Source organism: Benincasa hispida, chromosome 1, assembly GCF_027475165.1.
Source record: "Benincasa hispida cultivar pf3 chromosome 1, pf3_genome.v1.1, whole genome shotgun sequence".
In the NCBI taxonomy this organism is placed as follows: Eukaryota; Viridiplantae; Streptophyta; class Magnoliopsida; order Cucurbitales; family Cucurbitaceae; genus Benincasa; species Benincasa hispida.
The window spans coordinates 74,681,282-74,702,644 of NC_143478.1; the positions used below are offsets into that span (position 1 = coordinate 74,681,282).

Genomic DNA, 21,363 nt, shown 5'->3' on the forward strand with positions numbered 1-21,363 from the left:
TGAAATTTTGATATTAAAAGTATAAATCTTAAAATTTATGTACTAAATTGAAACACAACTTAAATCTCAAGAATAAAATTAACATTTTGGAATCTAAGAACTAAGTTGAAACCAAATTCGATTAAATATGTAATATTTTAAAATGTATAGACCAAATAGAAACTAGACTTACAACATAATTTTTTTAATGATGAAATAATAAATGAAAAAAACGTAATCTAATGTTTGGAAGTGATTTTAAATGGCTAAAATCAATGTGAAACATATTTTTAATTCTTCAAAATTAATTGACAAAGTGTAAAATTGAAATCAAAATTAAATTAATTTTGAGTTATAGAAAAAGTGTTTTAGTTGCTTAAGGGTGGAGGGCATATCTGCAATTTCGTTGAAGGCGGAGGGCATATGCGGTAATAAAAATATAAAGAACGACTTTCCTGAAGCCGAAGACGAGGCCTGGTCGTTGAGGAGGGGGGGTTAAAACGTTTTCAAAACCCTTGGTCCCAAACCCTTTTCCCCCTCTGAAGCCGTCCTCTGTTCATACACTTTCATCGAATGCAAACCCTAATCCAAATCTTTCTCTCTTTCTTCTCTTCTGCTGCATTAGCTTCTGATTTATAGCCCTCTTTGGAGTTAATTCCTACTACCCCCTTCCTTTTCGCTTTCACTTCCTCTACTCCTCCTTCGCCATACGGTTGGAAATGGTTTCTGGCTTGAGAATCGACGGTGGGACTCAGATACTCCCTGCTCGTGTCCGTAAAACCATCCAATCCATCAAAGAGATCGTCGGCAATCACTCCGATGCTGATATATATACAACTCTCAAAGAAACCAATATGGATCCTAATGAAACTGCACAGAAGTTGCTCAACCAAGGTTTTTTTTTCCTCTCCCTTTTCTTTTTTGCTTTGACCCTCTCGGCCTTCTTTCCTTTGCTATTCTTTTTTCTTTTTCCATGCTTTGTAACGCTTCCTTTGTTAGAAGGTTTATTGTTCTTCAGACGTGAAAATGACTTCAAGTAATTTGTTTGCCCACATTCTTTCGTTGGGTGTTTTTGTTTTGCTTTGTTGTATATTTTTCCTTTAATTTTGGGGGGTCGCGTGTTTGGCCCTGTGACTAATGAGCGCACGCTCCCTCTGTCGGGACGCTGGGAAAGGTTTGTTCTTGATGATTTAGGAAGTCACTGAACGTTGAAGATTGTTTTTCCACTGTGGCAAGTTGCTCGGTGGCTTTAAATTTATGAAATGAGTCGATGATTGTTTACCCGTGCAAAAGTTGAGTCCAATTTTGTTTATTGTTATTCTCACGATTGATTTGTTTATGGCTCTGAGAAAGTAGCTCTTAATTGGCGACAACACTAAGCTGAGTGGAAATTTTCAGATTGTTTTTATCAGTTCATGTTATATTTAACTAGATTCTCTCATCTATTGATGCGACTTTGGAGTTTGTCAATGTGTATGTATCGTTTTGTGTATCGATAGTTAAGTTGGATTCCCAGCTTGAATTATTAAGTTGGATTTCCAGCTTGAACTATGTATTGACCTCCAATTTATATGTTAAAGCTCAATGAAGAGTTCGAAAAAGTCTTTCACTCTTCAGTACTTCTTTGGTCCCTTCTTCTGCCATCCCATTTATTTTGTTGGATGTGTACTTGTTTAGGTAATGTATGCCTATTTTCACTCCACATTTGTTTCTTAGTGTATGAAAATCGAATTTAAAATTGTCTACACAATTGAATATGACGTTAATTCAACCGAGAGACTCTGGGTTCACTTTCAACCAGAGAGGATATGGGCCAACGATGACCCATGTATAGACTATGTATGGCTATTTGCACTCCCACATGGTTATTTCAGTAATTATCTGTTCTGGGAAAGTATATTTGTTGCTTAGTGTATGATAAGCAAGTTTAAAATAGTCAACACGATTGTAAATGAAGTTGATTCAACCAAGTGACTATGTGTTCACGTTTGACCAGAGAAGATTTGGGCTGGCAAATACCTGATGATGCATATTTACAAATTTTTCTACCATGCCAGTACACCACTGTGGATATGCTAAAGATGTATTAGTTGCACTGTATAAAAAGGGTAAACTTTAGCCCCTAAGAAGCAATCTGGTTGGCTAAGACTTGTGGTCTTTGAGTAACACCTACTTAGAGATTGATGCTTAACTAGGAAAACCCTTGATGTCTTCGAAGTCTGAGCCATCAGGTGGACACAAACACACACACATATACACACACACACACATAATTATATAATTATATAGATGTATATTAGGAAAGTGGAGGGAAAGCAGTATAAGTAATTAGATAAAAAGTCATTAGCTAATGTTGAGGTGCTCTGTGACCAGCCAAAATAAGCTACCGAGTTAACTTAAATTTTAAGCACACAATTTCTTAACATGTTTTACTGCATTTGATTTGGTATGAAATTTAACTTTTCTGTCTAATTTTTCTATTGCATATAAAACCAATTTTCTTATTATATTAGTTATTTGTCAGATCCATTTCGTGAAGTGAAGAGAAGAAGAGATAAGAAGAAGGAGGTACGAGTGCAACATTTTGGTTTCTTTGTCAGCCATGATATCATTTATGTCTTTACTCTATAGTAACTACGGACAGCCAGCTGTTACTAACAGATGTAAAGAGTTATACAAGACCATGTTTCATATTTATATGTCTTCACATACTGCTTCATTTCCTTGATGATGGCCAATGTTTTAAAAGGCTGAGGTGCTATAGAGGCAAGTCATAAGGTGTAAACCTCATCTAAATAGTAAGATATTGATGAAAAGTGTAATGATTTCGAGAGTATATAACATCTAACATAATACTTTCATGCAGAAGAATTAGATCAAGAAAGTCTCACATCTATATTTTTTCTTCCATATATATTCTCGACGACATCATAACCATTTCTCATGTCCACTAATGTGATTGTTTTTTGCTTCATCTTTTTCTTAACTACTCATTTATCTTGGTTGGTATGCACTGTTTTTTTTTTTTTTTTTTTTTTTGCTTTGGGTAGAATGACAGTTTTCTATATTTGTTCTACTCTTTTCGAAATTTGTTGCTTTGTCCACTGAAAAGTACTGCTGTTACGTTCTTTAAATTTTATGCAACCATCTGCCATACTACAGGCCCAAATCTCTGACCAATTGTATTCTTCATATCTAATCAGTTTTGGATAATGAAAAAACTTAGGCTATGAGCTATCTACGTTTCTCTAATATTGTTATTTATTCATGCTCATTGTGCATCTAGCTTTATCATTTTAACTTCTCTTTGAACAATTTTTTTTTAATGAAATTCTTATGGCTGCTAGTTTTTAACATTTACACTGAAAGATGTTTAGTTGAAAACTGAAGTTGTGGATGTGATTTTTTTCTCAGAATATGGGATACAAAGGTTCATTGGATGCACAAAGAAATTCTGAGGATGTGAGGCAAGGGACAAAGGTATATACATTGTCTGATCGTAATGTCCGGAGGGGGGCCTATGCAAAAAGTTCTTGGCCTGGTACTTTTTAATCTTTGCCTACTATTTCTCTTGAAGCACTATATCCTGCAGATTCTAGACTTATTGTTGAAGCCTGTTGATGAAGTTCAGACATATGGTTTGCTCAATTGTAATTGAAAGGATTTGATTTCAGTACTCTTTATCTTCTAATTTTAGTCAGAAGAAAGATAGTGTACGATGAAGATGAACACGACAAAAAATTGAATGGGCTTATGGTTTATCAGCATGCACTGTTTATGCTGCTTGGTTTGCTTGCACTAATATGCTCATTGAGCTGCTTAATGATTGATTTATGTCATCTAGGTATCAGCAAAGAGTTCCGTGTTGTAAGAGACAACAGAGTTAATCGTAACACAAATAGAGAAGTAAAACCTACATCTTCACATTTGGCAATATCCACCAATGAGGTGTCTACGAATGTGTCAAAATCAGGGTATGCATCATTTATCTTCTTCTTCTTCTTCTTCTTTTAGTCTTTTTGTATTTTGATATAGTTTGCTTATTCTTCTTATCCAACAAAAAATATTACGCTTATTTCAAACGACTGCATTTTTTATATTAAATTAAATTGTATCACAAATCATGGTTAGAGAGAAAAAAAAGGTATTTTCATGGGGTTAGGATAGGATGGAAACATTTTTGTAAGGTTAATTTTGTAGCCTTTCTTGATCATCTTTGGACTTTACTGTACAGGCAGAGCTTTTCTTGTTTCAAATTTCCACTGCAGTAGGACTTTTGATGGTCTTTTTATACACTTCAGTAAATGCAGTTTCCCCTGATATAAAAAATGTGAATGCTTGCCTCTTGCAAGACCATTTCTGTTTCCTGTCGGACCATTACTATGCATGTTTTTGTAGTATAATTTTTTTTTCTAAAGCTTAGATTCATGAGTAATAGTCTATAGATGGTTCTTGTAAGAATTACTCATAAATGCAGGCGATTACTGTGCTGCAGACTGAATAATATAATCTATAAAATTTGAGTTATGATGCCAACAGTGAATATGTATCCTATAGTGTATTTTTTTTTTAAGTTAGTGTCATTTTGTATTATTAGGTAGCCATGCTGTGATTTTGTAAGGGGGGTGGGTTCATGAGTCTTCCTCTATAGATACTGGACGTTCCTGTGTGTATTTATGGCATTATCTTGATGTGTTTAGTATTGACATTAAGTTTCAAATAGGATGTTAAACATGTTTGTTTAATATTCTGCATGAAACTTGACCAGAAACTCTGAAATATATTATTTGCAGCAAGACCGCCGCTGATGTAAACTTCTTTTTAGCATTTGACTTGGAAACCTATTCTGGGCTTGTCTGCTCCATTATATTCTTCTTTGGGTCTCTATGCCTAAATTTGGAAGCTTGAATTTCCTTGCTTCTTCCCCAAAGTAATCTGTTCATTGATCAGATTTGGATATCTACTGAATTCAATATCTGGATAACTGATTTTACTTGTTTATTCATCAGTTTCACCCCAAAAGGAGCACATGGAGGGCCCTTTGGTGGTAGGATATCTCAAGTGTCTGTCCGGAAAACTGATTCACATCCCAACAATCAACGACATGGTTATTCAACTGGAATGCCCCAGAAAGAGTTGAGGGATGATGTGGGAGTTTCCATGTTGAGTTCTGTTCCAGATATGCACATTGTAAAGCCAAATGACTCTGAACAACATTCACCCATATTGGCATCAAATGCTGCTGCTGTTGGTTTATATTCTTCTTCCACAGATCCAGTCCATGTACCATCTCCAGATTCTAGATCATCTTCTGCAGTTGGAGCTATAAAACGTGAAGTTGGGGCAGTAGGTGTTCGTCGGCAATTGAAAGACAGTTCTATAAGCCAGTCTTCAGGACCAAGTGTCTCTCTCACAAATTCTGTTGCTGAAAGGGATGGTTCTTCTTCAGATTCATTTCAACCGTTGAGTTCCATTTCGAAAGGCGAACAGCTTAGTCAAATTACTGAATCTGTGATTCCTGGCCTGGTAGGCAGCAGATCAACATTAAATAATCAGCATAGTAGCAGGCAACATCAACCAACCATGGGTCATCAGAAAGGTATCTTAGTGTCTTTGTTCTCTCTCTCTCTCTCTCTCTCTCTCTCTCTCTCTCGTTTCAAGGTGGAGGACAATGAGGTACCTTAGCATCTCTGTTTGTTAAATTTCTTGACTGCAAAGTTTTTGGAGAATTTGTTTATAAGATATAAAAGTTCTGAATGTGAACTTAAATTTTTTGTTATTTGTCAACAAACTGCATTTGTATGATGTTTCTTAGACGAGTTTGTTTGTGCATGCATGTCCACACTTCACTTTTTCCATGTGTGTGTTTACTTGGGGAATTCATCAAATTTTAGGAGAGAGTTCACCATCGGCTTTGATGCAGCTTCCCAGCCTAACAAGGAGTGGAAACCTAAGTCAAGCCAAAAGTTGAGCACCGGTAATCCTGGAGTAATAGGAACACCCTCAAAATCTAAATCTCCTGCTGATGAGTCCAAAGAGTTACATTCTGAAGCAGCTAATGTACAAGAGAAGCTTGCAAGAGTAGACCTTCATGAGAACCAGCATGTTATCATAGCAGAGCATATTAGAGTTCCTGATAGTGACCAATATCGGCTGGTCTTTGGCAGTTTTGGGACAGAATCTGATTCTTCTGGATGTCTGGTGCCAGGTTTGCAAGCCATTAGAGGTCCAGAGGAATTGAATGAAGAATCATCAGCAAGGTTTGTATTTATTTTATATTTCTTTTATCTTTAAAGTTAATCTGACAAAAATTGTGGAACTAGGTAATTCTTTATGGTTCAAAGGTTTGGCCATTCCTTTATAAGATAGAAAAATATTCTTTTGAAATGGTATGAAATAACCAAGCATCTGTGAGAGAAGTTTTCTTTATTATATTCACACTTTCTGCCAGTGGTTTTATTCTTTTGCTTATATTATCAATCGGACAATGTTTTTGCAGTCGGTCAGTATCTGCTCTGGAGATTTCTACTGATGATTCCTCTGGAAGCAGGCAGGTCGATTTATTGGATGACCAGGTTCGAAATTCAGAGTCTAATTCTCCAGATTCTGGTACAGCAACCGAGCTTCAGTCAGCAGATAAAAGAGAATCTTCTAGTCCTCAGACATTGGATACTTATGCGGAGATTGGACTGGTTCGAGATAGGAGCTCAAAATATACTCCTGCTTCACAGCATCAAGATCCTTCTGAGTTACTGGGATTTTCGGTGAGTTTGTATTAGATTATTAACTTTTGAGGTAGCTGTTGAGAATCAAGATATTTTGTATTTTTACTGAATTGATGGTTTAAAGTTTGTGGTTTAATACTTTCGTGAGCAAGCCCTTTTCATTCCCTGATATATATTTGATTATTTGAGCAGGCATATGATCCACAGACTGGTTATGATCTACCTTATTTCAGACCAACAATGGATGAAACTGTACGGGTGCAAGGCCTACCGTCTCAAGATGTAAGAGTAGTTGTTTACATAATATCTGTTGTGTTCATTATATCTGGATTCTTGTAAAATGAATATGGACATATATATGTTTTGAACTTCTAATGATTGTAAATTATAATTGTAATGATTATTTTCTTCTTGAGCAAGTAGTTTAGTCCACTACAGGAAGTCGTATGTTTTTGTTCTCACTTACTAAATCTATGACTCTAGGCGGTGAACTCTCATTCTGCTAACGGTGTCCCTGCATCAACAATTCCAATGGTGCAACAGCAGCAAACTCCAGTTGCTCAGATGTATCCACAAGTTCATGTTTCCCATTTTGCAAACCTCATGCCATATCGACAATTCCTATCTCCTGTTTATGTTCCACCAATGGCCATGCCTGGTTATTCGAGTTCCCCAGCATATCCTCACCCGTCCAATGGTAACAGTTTCTTACTGATGCCTGGTGGAAGTACTCACATGAATGCAAATAACCTGAAGTATGGAATCCAGCAGTTCAAGCCTGTTCCTGCTGGCAGCCCGGCAGGGTTTGGGAACTTCAATAGTCCAGCTGGGTTTGCTGTGAATGCTCCGGGTGTAGTTGGGAGTGCAACTGGACTGGAAGATTCATCTCGAATCAAATACAAAGATGGGAACCTTTATGTTCCAAATGCACAGGTCCGTAAATATTAATTATCATTACCACAGTTTGGCTGTAGCTTTGAGACCTTGCATGCAAACTTATCGTTAACTTGATATCATTTCATGTGCGTTGTTAGTGCATATGAGGTTCCCTATCTTTCTTTTTATTTAGAGGGGGAAAGGGGAGCTAATGGGATTAAAATCACCTAGACCTTGTTTAGCAGAAGGGGGCACTGATCTTTTCCGTCAAGTATAAATGACACCCTGACATGTTTGTTGAATCCGGATCATCATGATATCAGCCACTCTCGAGTCAGTCAGACCTTTTTATAATTATATTGTAAAGTAGTTTAAGTATTAGTATATTTATTGTTACAGGCTGAGACATCTGAAATTTGGATTCAAAACCCAAGAGATCTTCCAGGTTTGCAATCGGCTCCATATTACAACATGCCAGGGCAAACTCCTCATGGTGCTTATTTGCCTTCTCATACTGGGCACGCTTCCTTCAGTGCAGCTGTGGCGCAGTCTACACACATGCAATTCCCCGGATTGTACCATCCAACTCCACAGCCGGCTGCTATTGGGAATCCTCATCACATGGGGCCTGGTATGGGTGGGAATGTTGGAGTGGCGGCTGCCACTCCTGGGCCACAAGTTGGTACTTTCCAGCAGCCACAGTTGGGTCATCTTAATTGGACAACTAATTTCTAGACAAATGGGAAGAAAGAGAACTGTGAATCTAACCCCCTTTATTATTATACAAGGGACTGAAGTAGTCATAAATCTTTTATATTTTGTCAAATGTGTAATTGATAACCTTCTCATATTCAATGTAGTATGTGGTTTTCTCCATTGGCATTGATTTCATCTGCCGTTTTAGTTATCCCTTCATCACTAGTTATAATAATTAAGTAGAAGCTGCTGTAGGATCAAACAGAGCTACACAGGTGGATAAAATCAAGCAACAAAGCAAAACCAGTGGACAAACAAAATTGTTGGTATAGGAATGTGCCCAAGCAGCTTTTCCTAGTTATTTGCATCAAGTATTGCACTTCTTAATTTCAATTCGTTAGAACCATAATTAGAAACAACAGTTAATGTTGCAGGTATTAATTGGAAAATGTTGGTTTAGGAGTTTTATGTTGCAATTTACCTGGTGGCTCTATGGGAGAATGGTCAAGGTGAAGTCTCTGAACATTTGAATATAATATCATTATATTCATATTGAGAGATGATAACTATACTAAAGGAGAAGATAACTAGCTCAGGTTTCAGGGTTCTCTCCATGCGTGTAACTACAATTGTGATCGGGAAAAAGAGGTAAGTGAGATGCTTTATTTTTCCTTTTTTCCTTGTGCAGATTGCAAAATATATAGACTTTGTCCTGTTCAAATCTTCATTTATTTATTTCTTTTTGTATAGAACTGTCACAATTTATTGGGATTGCCAAACACATTACTCTTTACCTTTTATTTTTTATATTTTTTAACGATCATCTTCATGCTTTGCATAAAAGTGTAACCCTACGCATCTGAGTCCCTATATACCTCATCTATTTTGAAGCTGATCTTTTTGCTTTTTCTTTTTGCTAGAGAGCATAGGGATTACATCGTGCAAAGTATTTCCATCATCATCGGTTTGACAATGGCTTGATATGATGTGTACAAAAGACGATGTATTTTTTGGGGATCTGTGTGATGTTTATCTTCGTACTTTGAAGTTTGGAGCACTGGAGAGGAAATGAAAAAGAAAAGAAAAAGAATCATTGACTTTAAAGTTTGATGCATTACTAATTTCACGGATGCTTAGAAGTTAGAAACATCTTGTACTGTGCTTGTGTGCAACAGTTTTTTGAACTGTTTCAAAGTTGTCTAGATTGTTCATGCATTTATACATCTTGTACTGTTGACCATGTTAACAGTTGAAACGTTTCTTTAGAAGTTCATTCAAAACTTCAACCGCACTTCATATCAGCTCCTTCTGTTTTTCTTTCTATTTCTTTTTACCCGTATTGTTTTTTTTTCTCGTCATGTTTGTCAGTTTGTTGGAAAAGAAAAGGGTCATTTTCCCAAGGTAGGATGAGAGTGTCCCACTAGGAATCTTGGGCACAAGTCACAATATCATTATTCTCTCTTGAATTCAAGTCTACTCTGGAAACTTGTCTTATTATCAATGGTAATTGATGGAATGATGAGATGTAATGCCAATTGCTTAACACGTTTTTTAAGTTGGTAATTTGACGGGCAAAAGTGGGATGAATGTATCTGAGATGCAGGTTTAATTTGTTAACAGCAAAAAGCTCATGAATCCCTTCAATGGCAATGGATATGGACAGCAGATCTGAATTGCAGGGAACTGTTTCTAACCAGTTGTCAACAACTCACATTCAGGTTATATTTCCTTACTCTTTCACAGCTTCTTAGTATATAGTCTTGTGAAGATGACGAAGGTAGCCTTGTGTCTGTGCCCTTAATAATTGGTATCAATGCACCTTTATTTTTCTCTCTCTACTTTTTCCCACTTAATATTTTTCTAAACAAAATATTATTTTATTTTATTTCAACACTTTTAGGGTGTGTTGGTGACTTTGGTTTTAGTCTATATTATAGCGGACCATCCGTACATTCCCTACTGCACTGTAGCTGTTGATTATATCACTTTTGAATTGGAATAATTTGCATTCTAGGAGTCATGAGAATCTAAATATTAAACCCAACATTTGAGCTGATTGCATTGGAAAAGGATACTAAAATTTTTGTTTTGTTGCTCTAATTTTCACCATACATTTACATTTGGGTAAATTTGACTTTCATGAAAGTTTTTTATGATTTGTCATTAATTGCTAACCTGAACTTAAATCAACTCGGCAAATATAACCTTCAACTAAGTTTGAATTTATACCTTGCATAGTTGAATTGATATGATTGCTCAAGTAGAATTATGTAAAGAAGAAAGTAGATGAATGAATTGATAAAACCTGACAATGAAATATTGAATCATATATACTTTTTGGAGAACATTGGGATTGAGTTTGTAATATTCCATCTTTTGGAGCCGAGTGCACAATTTTTATATTAGAATATTGCAACACCCATACAAGTTTGTTCTTGTAATTGCCAAAATTTTTGTTACTTTTGAGAAATATGGCTATTATCATGTTTCAATGAAAGCGAGGACAAAAGTTGATGTATCTTGAACATTATTTTATCTTTTTTAAATGAAAAATCTTCATGGAAAGCTGATATTAGAATTTAGAAGCCAACTAAAAAATTAAATTGGGTAAAGAAGGATTCTGTAGGTTAATTTTGAGACAACAAAATCATCAACGCATTACGAAACAATAAGTCTACTCAAATATGTTAAAGAATACATGTATAGGTGTTTTGGTTTCCTCTACACATTGTTATGTTGTTCAACGTAGTTGACGTGATATGACTTGTCCAAAATTGGGGTATTGGTTATGACAGCTGATTGTGATCGTCATCATATTGGTCGATAAATTCCTTCTTCATCCACTAACAAAATTTATCCAAATTTCTCTTTGATGTCAACTTTTGTCGTTTAGCTTGAGTCTTTCTATTTACATATGTTAGAATGATGCGTAATTTCTGCTCCCATTATCATACATTCGAAGGTCATTGTGTCCTCTCCCTATTGCTTCTTGCTTGACCATGCTCTAAACACATTGATTCTTTAGTGCAAACTTTATATTCTTGAGGTAATACCTTGCGTATTCCTCCCTACAAAGATGATATATATCACATATAAGAAAGATTGAGTCGGGAAACTATATATATGTATATATCATAGAACAATATTTAGGAGACTAATTATTCTATAACATTCTTAGAAAGTTGGGGCTAATTAGCAACAAGCACGTGTTAAAGTAAGATTTGATTTCTTTTTTTTTTTTTTTTTTTTCTTTTAAATTTTTAGTGGGGGGACTCTCAATATCATTTCAAACTATATGATCTGAAAGGAATCTAATGGAAACAAAATGAAATTCCCTTTTATACATAAATATAAAATCATGTGGATCCATATTAAGATCAAATGACATGAAACGAATCTTAATTTTATCTTGATCTTTTTCAAAGGTCTCTGTGTATCGTTGCTACCATACATTGGTTTGGTGCACTGCCAAAGCCAAATCCATGCACAACTTTTTTCTAAAAAAATTATTTTTATTTATTTTTTTCTTTTCATATATTTTTTCCTTAGCTTCAAAACTCAAACCAAATAAAATGTGTCTAGATTATTCTTTCTTTCTTTCTTTCATTTTTGGAGTTCAATGGAGGTGGAGGATTGAATATCAACATTTAGGATGCCAATTGATGTTATATCCGCTAAATTATGTTCAAACTGATAGGCTCTCCTTTCTCTTCTCTCGTTCCAAGCTATGTTTGTATTCACTTTTTGACATGAAAATTTTGGGATGGGGCCTCGTAGAAATTTAAATAGGGATGATTAATTAAGAACTTAAGAATAGAAAATGGTATGATTAATATGGGCGTGATAATAATTAATTGGGTATGTAATAATATAAACTTTTTGCTGCAGAAAATAATTGATTTAATTGCCTTGAGCTTGAAGGGACTAGAGAGAGAAAAAGAGCATGCGAGGAAAAGAGAGAGAGAGAGAGAGAAAAAAAAAAGCAAATCTACAGTTGAATAACTCACAGGGGTAGGGTTACTTTCTTTGTAGCCAACTTTTCTTTCTCTCTCTCTCTCTCTTCTCTCTTTTTGAATAATACGATAACTAAAATATTAAGGTAATATTAACATAATTAGATTAGGTTTGTTCATTTTTCACATGTGTATGTACTGATTTTAATAAGAAAATCAAGGACATTATTATTAATTAAGAAAGACTTAAGATTATCACTTTGGTTTGATGCCCAAAATCACATTTAATTTGATATAATTCCCTCTCTCGTTTTAATCCTTTATTTTACGGTAATCAAATCACATGCATTAGGGTTTATTATTCCTTTACTTAATCAATTACTCTCTTTAAAAGGGTCTACGAGTGTAATGATTATGCAAATAAGCACCACCCCACTTCAGAACATGCCCCTCTCTCTCTCATTAGAACCACACGTACGCCCCAGAAATAAGATGTATCGAAAACTAAAGCTACAAAGAAGAGCCTTGGATGACAATTTTTTCACTTTATATGAAGCACAAACATTTTAATTAAGAGTAACGTATCAGTGCATGACACATGTCTAGCATGTATCGAATAACTTATTAACATTATAGATACATGTTAAATATTATATTAAATTTGTCTTTACTCACCAGCTTAAGCTTTTGATACAATGGATCATTTAAGATAGTATCAGAGCAGGTGGTTTAGGGAGGTCCTGTGTTCATCATGCTTATACGTTATTGTTTCCTCTCTATTTAATATTGATTTCCACTTATTTTGACTCTTATGCATATATTAAGCCCATAAGTGAGAGAGAGTGTTGGATATTATAATTAAATCTACCTTAACCTATCAACTTAACCTTTCGTGTTAATTGGTGATTTAAGATGGTATCAGAACAAACTTCAGGATGTCTTGGATTCAAGTCTCTATAACATAATAGACTTTAGTGAATTAGAATATTGATATTTGAGGCAGGGAGCTTGAAGGTTATGGTATTTGTGTCCTAATAATTTCTTTTTGGGGTAAAATACCATTTTTTATCTTTATACTTTCAATTTCATTCTATTTTAGTATGTAATTGAATAAATATTAAATTTATATAATCATTCAAAGGTGATTTTAATTAGTTAAATAATAACAACTAATTTTCAAGTAAGAAAATATACTATGAGAAATATATTTTAAGAAAAGATACTATGAGACTATATTTTCACAAAAGGAAATGCTAGTATAGAGATTTAACTTTTTTCTAATCAATGATAAACTGACAACAAAACTATTTTTAAGATTTGGGACAAATTGCAAAAACCACTTCAAAATATGGTGGTAATTGTAATTACACTCTCAAGGTTCCAATTGTAAAAATTGAGCTCTCAAACTTATAGAAGTGTTAAAATTGGACTCTCAAACTTATAATAATTATAGAAATTAGACCCTCAAATAATAAAAAAAATTGAACCCTTACATTTATACCATTATTAGAATCTTTACAATTATATATATTTAAGGGTCCAATTTTAACACTTTTATAAGTTCGATGACTTAATTGTTAAAATGAAAAGTTTGATAATATAATTACAACTACCACCATATCTTAGAGGTGATTTTTACAATTTATTCTAAGATTTATGAATTAAAATTAGACATTCAAAAGTAGAAAGATTAAGAGATGAAATGAAGCTTAAATATATAAGAACCAAATGATATTCTAATCTAATTTTTTTAGAGAAAATAACATGCCACCATGTGTCCATATTGTGTCGTGTTCGTTGCCTAAGCTATGTTTCTATGCTTTTTTGGCCAAAATATTCACAGGAAGGGATAAAATTAGTATCTTCTTCATTGAAGAAGTTGGTTTCCACGTAAGGGAATTGACTGGCATCAATGGCCACCACCTTCCTTCTCATTTCCACTTACTACAAAAGCTTTGATACAAAATTCTCTCTCTTCAAAATACCCTTTTTCTTTCTCCATATATCTTAATCACCTTTTCTATTGGTTGGTTTTTGACAAAATATTCAAAGTTTAGTTTGTCTCACATCGATTCAACCAAAGAATAGAGATGAACTCTAAACCTATAAAATGAGCCTATACCTCTAGTTCCAAATTGTCTCAGTTAGAAACACTTTAATCTTAATGTCCTAACTCCAATTATTCAGTGTGATTATAACAATTTTTTACATAGTGAATTTCTTATTGGCGGTTGTGGTTTGTGTCTCTTATTTTATTGTTTTTTATTTTATTTTTTCTGATATTTTTCTACTTTTTTCTGCGGTAGAAGTGGGAGATTTTTCCCAACACTATTCCACTTCCTTTAACATTTCCATGCTTGTTTCGTATGTACATAATTATTACAAATCCATCTATATGTAGGGATGCATGTGTATATCCATATAGTTAGGTATATAATTATTAATACGTTGAAAATAACGAAATATTGGAACCTCCACTTGAAAGAGTTGATTTTTCTCGTATAGAGTAATGACTTGATTGATAAAGATTAGTTCAATACGAATATTATAGTCCAAAGTTTCTTCATAAGAAATTTTATTTTATTTTGTAAAATATTTATAGTGATATACAATGATAATTAGTATTCATTCTTAAGTAATTTCTTAAAAGAAGTAGAGAAATGTGTTGTAATTATTGGATTATATATGCTTAAGTTGAGTTATTGTAGTAATCAACGGTATTTCATAATTATATATTTAATTAATAACTTTCTTTGACTTGATTTTCACTTTTTTTTTAGAAAAAAAAAACATCATATCTTATTTTGCATTTTTATTTTTGAAGGAAAACCACATAACTTGATAATTTATTAAAGAACCATTTTGGTTGTGTCAATATCTTCTTTTCTTGAAAATACATCACAAAAGTTTAATTTACCCTAATCAAATAAGCTTAAACCCTTAAACCCTTAAAGTTAGTGATAATAAATATATTCTAGACAAAAAGTGCCCCATAATTAAATAATCCAAAAAAAAAGATAATTAAAGCTATATATGTCTTAAGTAGGTAATTTTTTTTTCTCTAACAATCTCACACAAATCAACTACCTAATGATTAAGCTAAGTTTGAAAAATTAATATTTGTTAAAGCTATGTAAATGTTAAATCCACCCCTAACTGAAGGCTAATTGATAATAATTATGATGTTAATTATGATACAAACAGCAAAAAGTGGTAGGAAAAAACACACTACTTTAAGCCAAGTTTTGTTATTTCATTGGTAAAATCAGATTATTTCCTTTTTTAACCTAATTCAAATCTTTCCCCTAAAATTTTATTGTATTAAAAGAACACACACTACATTTATAGATTATGCAATTCAAGTGTGATTTAGATTAACTAATAGAAATGGACGATGAAAGCAACATTGTAACAAGTTTAATATCTACGAAAAAGGACTATAATAAGAATTTGGTCAATCTAATTTTATTTTTAAATTTAAAATTAACATGTGAAGTTGAAGGTTCAAACTACTTTTTGATCGAAGTTATGATATTTGAACTAATTTAATTAGGTGTTCACATTTGTAGATCAAGTTAATTTCACATAAAAACTGATATCAAGTTAGTTAAACAATAAAAATATCTTTTAATTTTTTTAAAAGAATATTTTTATTTTAGGATTCTGAAAGTAGATCACAATCTGTTATAGAAAAACATAATAAAAACAAAAAAGAAAATTATTATCAATTGCACGCACTTTATTTATTTTATTTTTTTAACACACACACACATATAGACTTTTTTTTTTACAATTTTCATTTTTCATCCTAATTAAACTTCTTTGGTTCACTACAAGAAAGTTGACCACTTTCGAAAGTCACAACTTTTTAAAAACACATTTAATAGACTTTTGATACATCTTTACCTCAATATTTAAAAGATGTCGAAATAGATCCCTTGAGATTTTTTTTTCAAAGGTTTATTAACCTTTGAAAATTATTATTTTTCAAAAGTTTATTAAACCTTCGAAAGTTATTATTTTTCAAAGGTCACATACCTTTTATAATTGTCAAATTATTCATAGATAATTATTTATTATCAAATGGTTTTTTTTTAAAGGTTTTCATTATATTTGAAGGTCTATGATCCTATTTTCAAACATTTTAAAGCCTTCATAAATAATCTTTTATCAATGGTAAATCCTTAAATAAAGATCATCAAATCATAATTAAATCAGAACCTAAATTTATAATAAACAAAATGAACAAACAATAGTAATCTCAAAATTTCCTATAAATCTCGAACTATTTTATAACTCATCTTCCTCCTTAAGACACAATAATCTAAATTGCATCTCATGAATCAAAAAGAGAATTAAAATAGGTCAAGATTTTAGAACTAAGAGTCAAAAGTGGGCATTGACATAGCAGGATTATAAACAAATAAGATCAATTTTTCTTACAATTCATCATCTATATTTTGGTCTTCTATAATTGTAAAACATAGAAATTAGATCTTGACTAAAAAGTAACATACCCCTAAGGTACATCTCCAACTAGAATCTAATTCCCCTCTCTAGAGGATCTATCCAAAAGCATATACATATTCCTTGATTGTTCTTGGTCTCCACTTCGTCGAATGTTACATATTTGATGTCAACCAAAATAGACCTCAAGTAAAATAGTATACCTCAAGATCTTATTATACTCTAAAACTCAACAACTAATGAGCAAACTAGAAATGAAAAAGGCATTAAAAGGACAAATATTGATAAGCAGCAGAAGCACATACCGTCTTGGATGCTCATTTACCCAAAATCTCATCATACTGGAAAAAAGAAAAAGAAAAAAAAATTAGTTCAAATGAGGATTAAGTCAAATAGAATAAAACATCAAAACCATATAACAAAAGGGAAAAGAGCAAATCTAAAATATAAGTAATCAATGATTGAACCATTGATAATACAAGAAAACAACCAAATTCTCCCCTTACAAAAGCAAAACAAATCAATTGAATCTATAATCAGCACCAATAAATCCCTAAATTAAGATCACCCCATTTGAAAATTAAGCAAGCAAACTCCAACCTAAAATAGTTAAAGGGAAAAATATGAAAAAGAATTCCTCTATCAAATCCTAATGGTTAGACCATTCAACTAAGGAGAAACAAGTAATCGAAATATCGAAAACCAAAAAAAGAGAATTCAAAAGAAATACCTGTATATATCGTCCAGATGGATCATTCTCAACAATTTCACGATTATCAACCTTAGAATTCTCAGATATCATCAAATCTGAACCGCAACTCATCACAATGGAGAAAGACAGAAAAAAAAAAAAAGAATCTCGAAAAAGATATATAAGAGATAGAGATGATAAAACGATGAAATGTTATACTAAAAAAAAATCAGATTTTACAAAAAAGAGAAGTGACGAATGTTATTTTTTCGATATTACAGGTATAACACAGATTATTGCTTATGTATCTTAATTCAAACAGTTGACCTACATTACCCAGGGTGCATAGATGAGGAAAACCGAGGAAAAATGATTGAACAACAAATTTGATATATGATCAAAGAGAAATTTAAGAAGGTAAGTATAAATTAATATTTGATAAAAATCAGAAAGAAGAGCTCTATTAACAACAAAACACATCATAACTATAACTAGAAACAATCAAACAAATTAGACCAGATAATGAAGAATGATAATAGTAACTGTGAAAAAAGGGAAAAAAAAAAAAAGAAAGAAAAACAAAATCAAGATAATATGTACTCAGTACAATACTCTCAAAGGTTTTCTAAAGTCCTTTAATAAATATATATTTGTTTCAAAGGTGTTTAACAATCGTCAATAAAAACAGATATTTCTCGAAAATTTTTAAAAAACCTTCGATCAAGAATATTACTTTTTTCAAAGGTTTTTAAAATTATTTGATAAATGTATATATTTTTCAAATGTGTCTAATAACCTTTAATTGAATTATATATTTTTCAAAAGTTTTTAAAAATATTTTGATAAAAGATGATACATTTTTCATAGGATTTTAATATCTTTTGATAAATGTATAACTTTTTCAAAGATTTTCCTAACATCTCCGATAAATATATATTTTTCTCAAAGTTGTATTAATCTTCGATAAAAATATATTTCTCAAAGGTTTTTTTAATACCTTCAATAAATGTATATCTTTTTCGAAATTTTTTTATAAGTTCAGATAAAAAATGGTTGAAATAAGTTTTTTTTTTTTTTTTTTTTTGTAGTATACCAATTTTGATCTTAAATTTTTATTTTTTTTATCAAATAAGATTACACTTTTTATACATGATTCTATTTCTATTAATTTTAACATAAAATAATGCAAAAGTCTTCATAAATTTTTTACATATGTTTTATAATTCATTAAATGTACAATAGATTTCTTTTAAACTATACTACTTTTAAATGGTTAAAATTAAAATACTTTTTAAAGTTTATGGTTAAGATTGTGATATTTATTTAATTTAAGGTATGATTTCATGAAATTAAAAGTTTAATGTTAAATTTGGTATAACATGCCGAGTTTATATTCAAAATTAATTTTCTAAACAAAAAAAAAAAAAGGAAAAACATTCTATCTGTGTTGTGTGGACTGTGGAGCTGAATGTAGTTATTGTAAAGACTACGTAAACATTTTCTATATATTAAAAAAAAAACGTAAAAAGATTCAATAATATTGGCAGAAAAAACTATTAATAAAAATAAAGAAAATGCCACCTCAACACTGACAATCTGGTTCTCCTTCCAGCTTGGATCCACTTGAAGTACATGCGCACCCTAGTCTAGCCCTTCCTCAAAAACTATTCTGTGAAATAATGAAAATAGTATTTTCAAAATAAATAAATAAAAATATTTTGAAAACTTTGTTGAATTAGTTTTTCTCCGACCTTCTGATTGAGATCGACTTTGTAATTCGAATAAAAGTTACTTCTTTTTATTATTCGAATAGAAGTTTTGTTTTTGAACTTTCTCTACGAGATCGTATGTAATATCTTCCCAAATCTTATATCCAAATGTAATCTTTTCAAATCTTCTTCAAATTTCCAAATCATACCTCCAATTTTACTTTCACAATTATTTGAGTTTTTCAATAGATTTATGAATTTCTCATAATTGTTTCTACTTTGGGCAATTATGCGAAAATCTACCGAAAAAAAAAAAAATAATCGCATGTGAGGGTGATCGCAGCGTGGTTTTGCTTTAGAATAGGAGTTGGATTTTGAGAAAGATTAAGTAAGATTTGGGAAAGAAATCCAAAAAAATCGATGGTTTGGATGTGCGATGAAAAGAAAATAAATTTTTATTTAAATTTCGGAGTCGATCTCGGTCGAGTAGGGTAGTTTTCCAAAAAGGTTCTAGTCTTGAAATATGAATTTTTTATTTTAGGTTACTTATGACCGTTTTCGAACTATATGGAATACAATTTCTAAAATAATTGTAAATATAGCCAATTACTAATATAATCACAAATATAAAAGGATTATAGTGTATTCATATATATGTTAACTATGTTACGGATAACGACATGACTAAATCAATGACATGATTCTATATATATTATATACCATCTATTAAGGACACATATATCTTTACATTTTTAGAGTTTTGTCCACTTTAAATATAGGTCCTCATGTCTTTGCTTTCGGAGCTAGTTAAAAGGCTTCATATTAATGAAAATAGTCGTCCTCATTTAATTTATATATTTATTATTTTCTCCCTCATCTAACCAAGATAGAACTTTGGTCACATGTCGAACAAATTGGCGATATTCTAAGATTATAGTTAACCAACCTTCAAATTAATTCCTAATTACACTATTATACACCTAATCATCCGTTTATGGTAAAACAAAGAAAAATGTTAAACAGTTCGTTTAACGGTTCAAAACATCTATCAATTAGTTTCAAAAATTCCAAATATACAAATACTTATGAAAAATATTCATTCCACTAAATTCTTTATTCAAGTTGAGTTAGTTGTTTTATTAGGTCCTTTATGATTTATAATTAGAATTTAATCTTCATGGTTGAATAAAATTATCATAAATAGTCCTTACTGTTAGGAACTATTTATGATAATTTTATCAAACTCTAGGGACTACTTAAGAGATTTAATCAAATTATAAAGACTAAATTCTAACGTTTTTAAAATTATACGAACTAAATTCAAACTTTTTCTAAGCTATAAGAATCAAATTTGTAATTTCATCTTTAAATTCTCTCATGCATCTCTCTCCGATATTGAAGAGACCAACATGGTGATATGTAGCTCGATATAAGATATTTTTCCTTTTTGTTGAGGAGAGTAAAATTTCTCAATTCTGCATTTAACTTATAAATATTTTTTATACTTTTAATTCTTAAACTTCCACAAAAATAATAATTTAATCCATTTTTAAACTTTAACATGTAATATATTAATTATTATACTTTCAAATTTGTGACAACTTAATTCCTAACCATTTAATCGTTATATAATTTACCATCAATACAATTTTAATCGTGAGAAAAATCTCATCAAATTTAAGCCTTATAAATTTTAAAGTATGTCCAAAGTAGTTATAAAACTGAAAACACAGTCTCGTTGAGTTTAGATAATGAATTATTGCTTAATAAAAGTTGAACAAACAACATATTAACCTAAAAAATATTAGGAAAGAAAATCTATTTATAATCATAAACTTTAGAGATTATTGTATTATTAAAACCTCAAAAACTTTCATAAATGGATAAATAATTTTATTTCAAATTAATAATGGTATCATTCAGATAGTTAGCGTTTTTTTGTATTCATATGAGCATTGTTTTTTCATCTTCTCATTTTTTTTTCTATTTTTCTTTAACCTATTTAAGAACTACGAGTGATAATATTTCTTGTACAATGGAATTTTGATGAAAGAATAATTTTAGATAGACAATTTTGAATTTATTTTTAAATAAAAACAAGTAATACAACTATTATTAATCTAGTGGTATAAATGAGTAATTTTTTTTTTTAAAGGAGAATTAAGTAATACTTGAGTGTGGCCCTAAATACATGCATCTATCTTGCATTTCTTTCAATCACTATATATATATATATATATATATATATATAATATTTTTTAAAAGAA

The 21,363-nt window shown here is 31.4% G+C and overlaps 1 protein-coding gene and 1 long non-coding RNA gene across 3 annotated transcripts; both read left to right on the forward strand.

The window, feature by feature from the left end:
• The first annotated feature begins 448 nt into the window (after positions 1 to 448).
• Positions 449 to 8,456, forward strand: LOC120082599 (dentin sialophosphoprotein, putative (DUF1296)). Its single transcript, XM_039037850.2, has 10 exons — positions 449 to 873; positions 2,504 to 2,547; positions 3,394 to 3,520; positions 3,824 to 3,953; positions 4,989 to 5,578; positions 5,903 to 6,239; positions 6,479 to 6,743; positions 6,897 to 6,986; positions 7,188 to 7,637; positions 7,980 to 8,456. Exons 1-10 carry the CDS (start codon positions 699 to 701, stop codon positions 8,313 to 8,315), a joined length of 2,544 nt encoding a protein of 847 aa, XP_038893778.1. The 5' UTR covers positions 449 to 698; the 3' UTR covers positions 8,316 to 8,456.
• A 21-nt stretch (positions 8,457 to 8,477) lies between these two features.
• On the forward strand, positions 8,478 to 9,577 carry LOC150038719 (uncharacterized). Of its 2 annotated transcripts, XR_016531378.1 has the most exons (4): positions 8,478 to 8,602; positions 8,711 to 8,785; positions 8,873 to 8,924; positions 9,197 to 9,577. It is a non-coding gene; the product is annotated as an uncharacterized LOC150038719 (long non-coding RNA). The 2 variants fall into 2 exon arrangements; XR_016531376.1 differs by lacking the exon at positions 8,478 to 8,602 and having other exon boundaries at positions 8,649 to 8,785.
• The last annotated feature ends 11,786 nt before the right edge of the window (positions 9,578 to 21,363 follow it).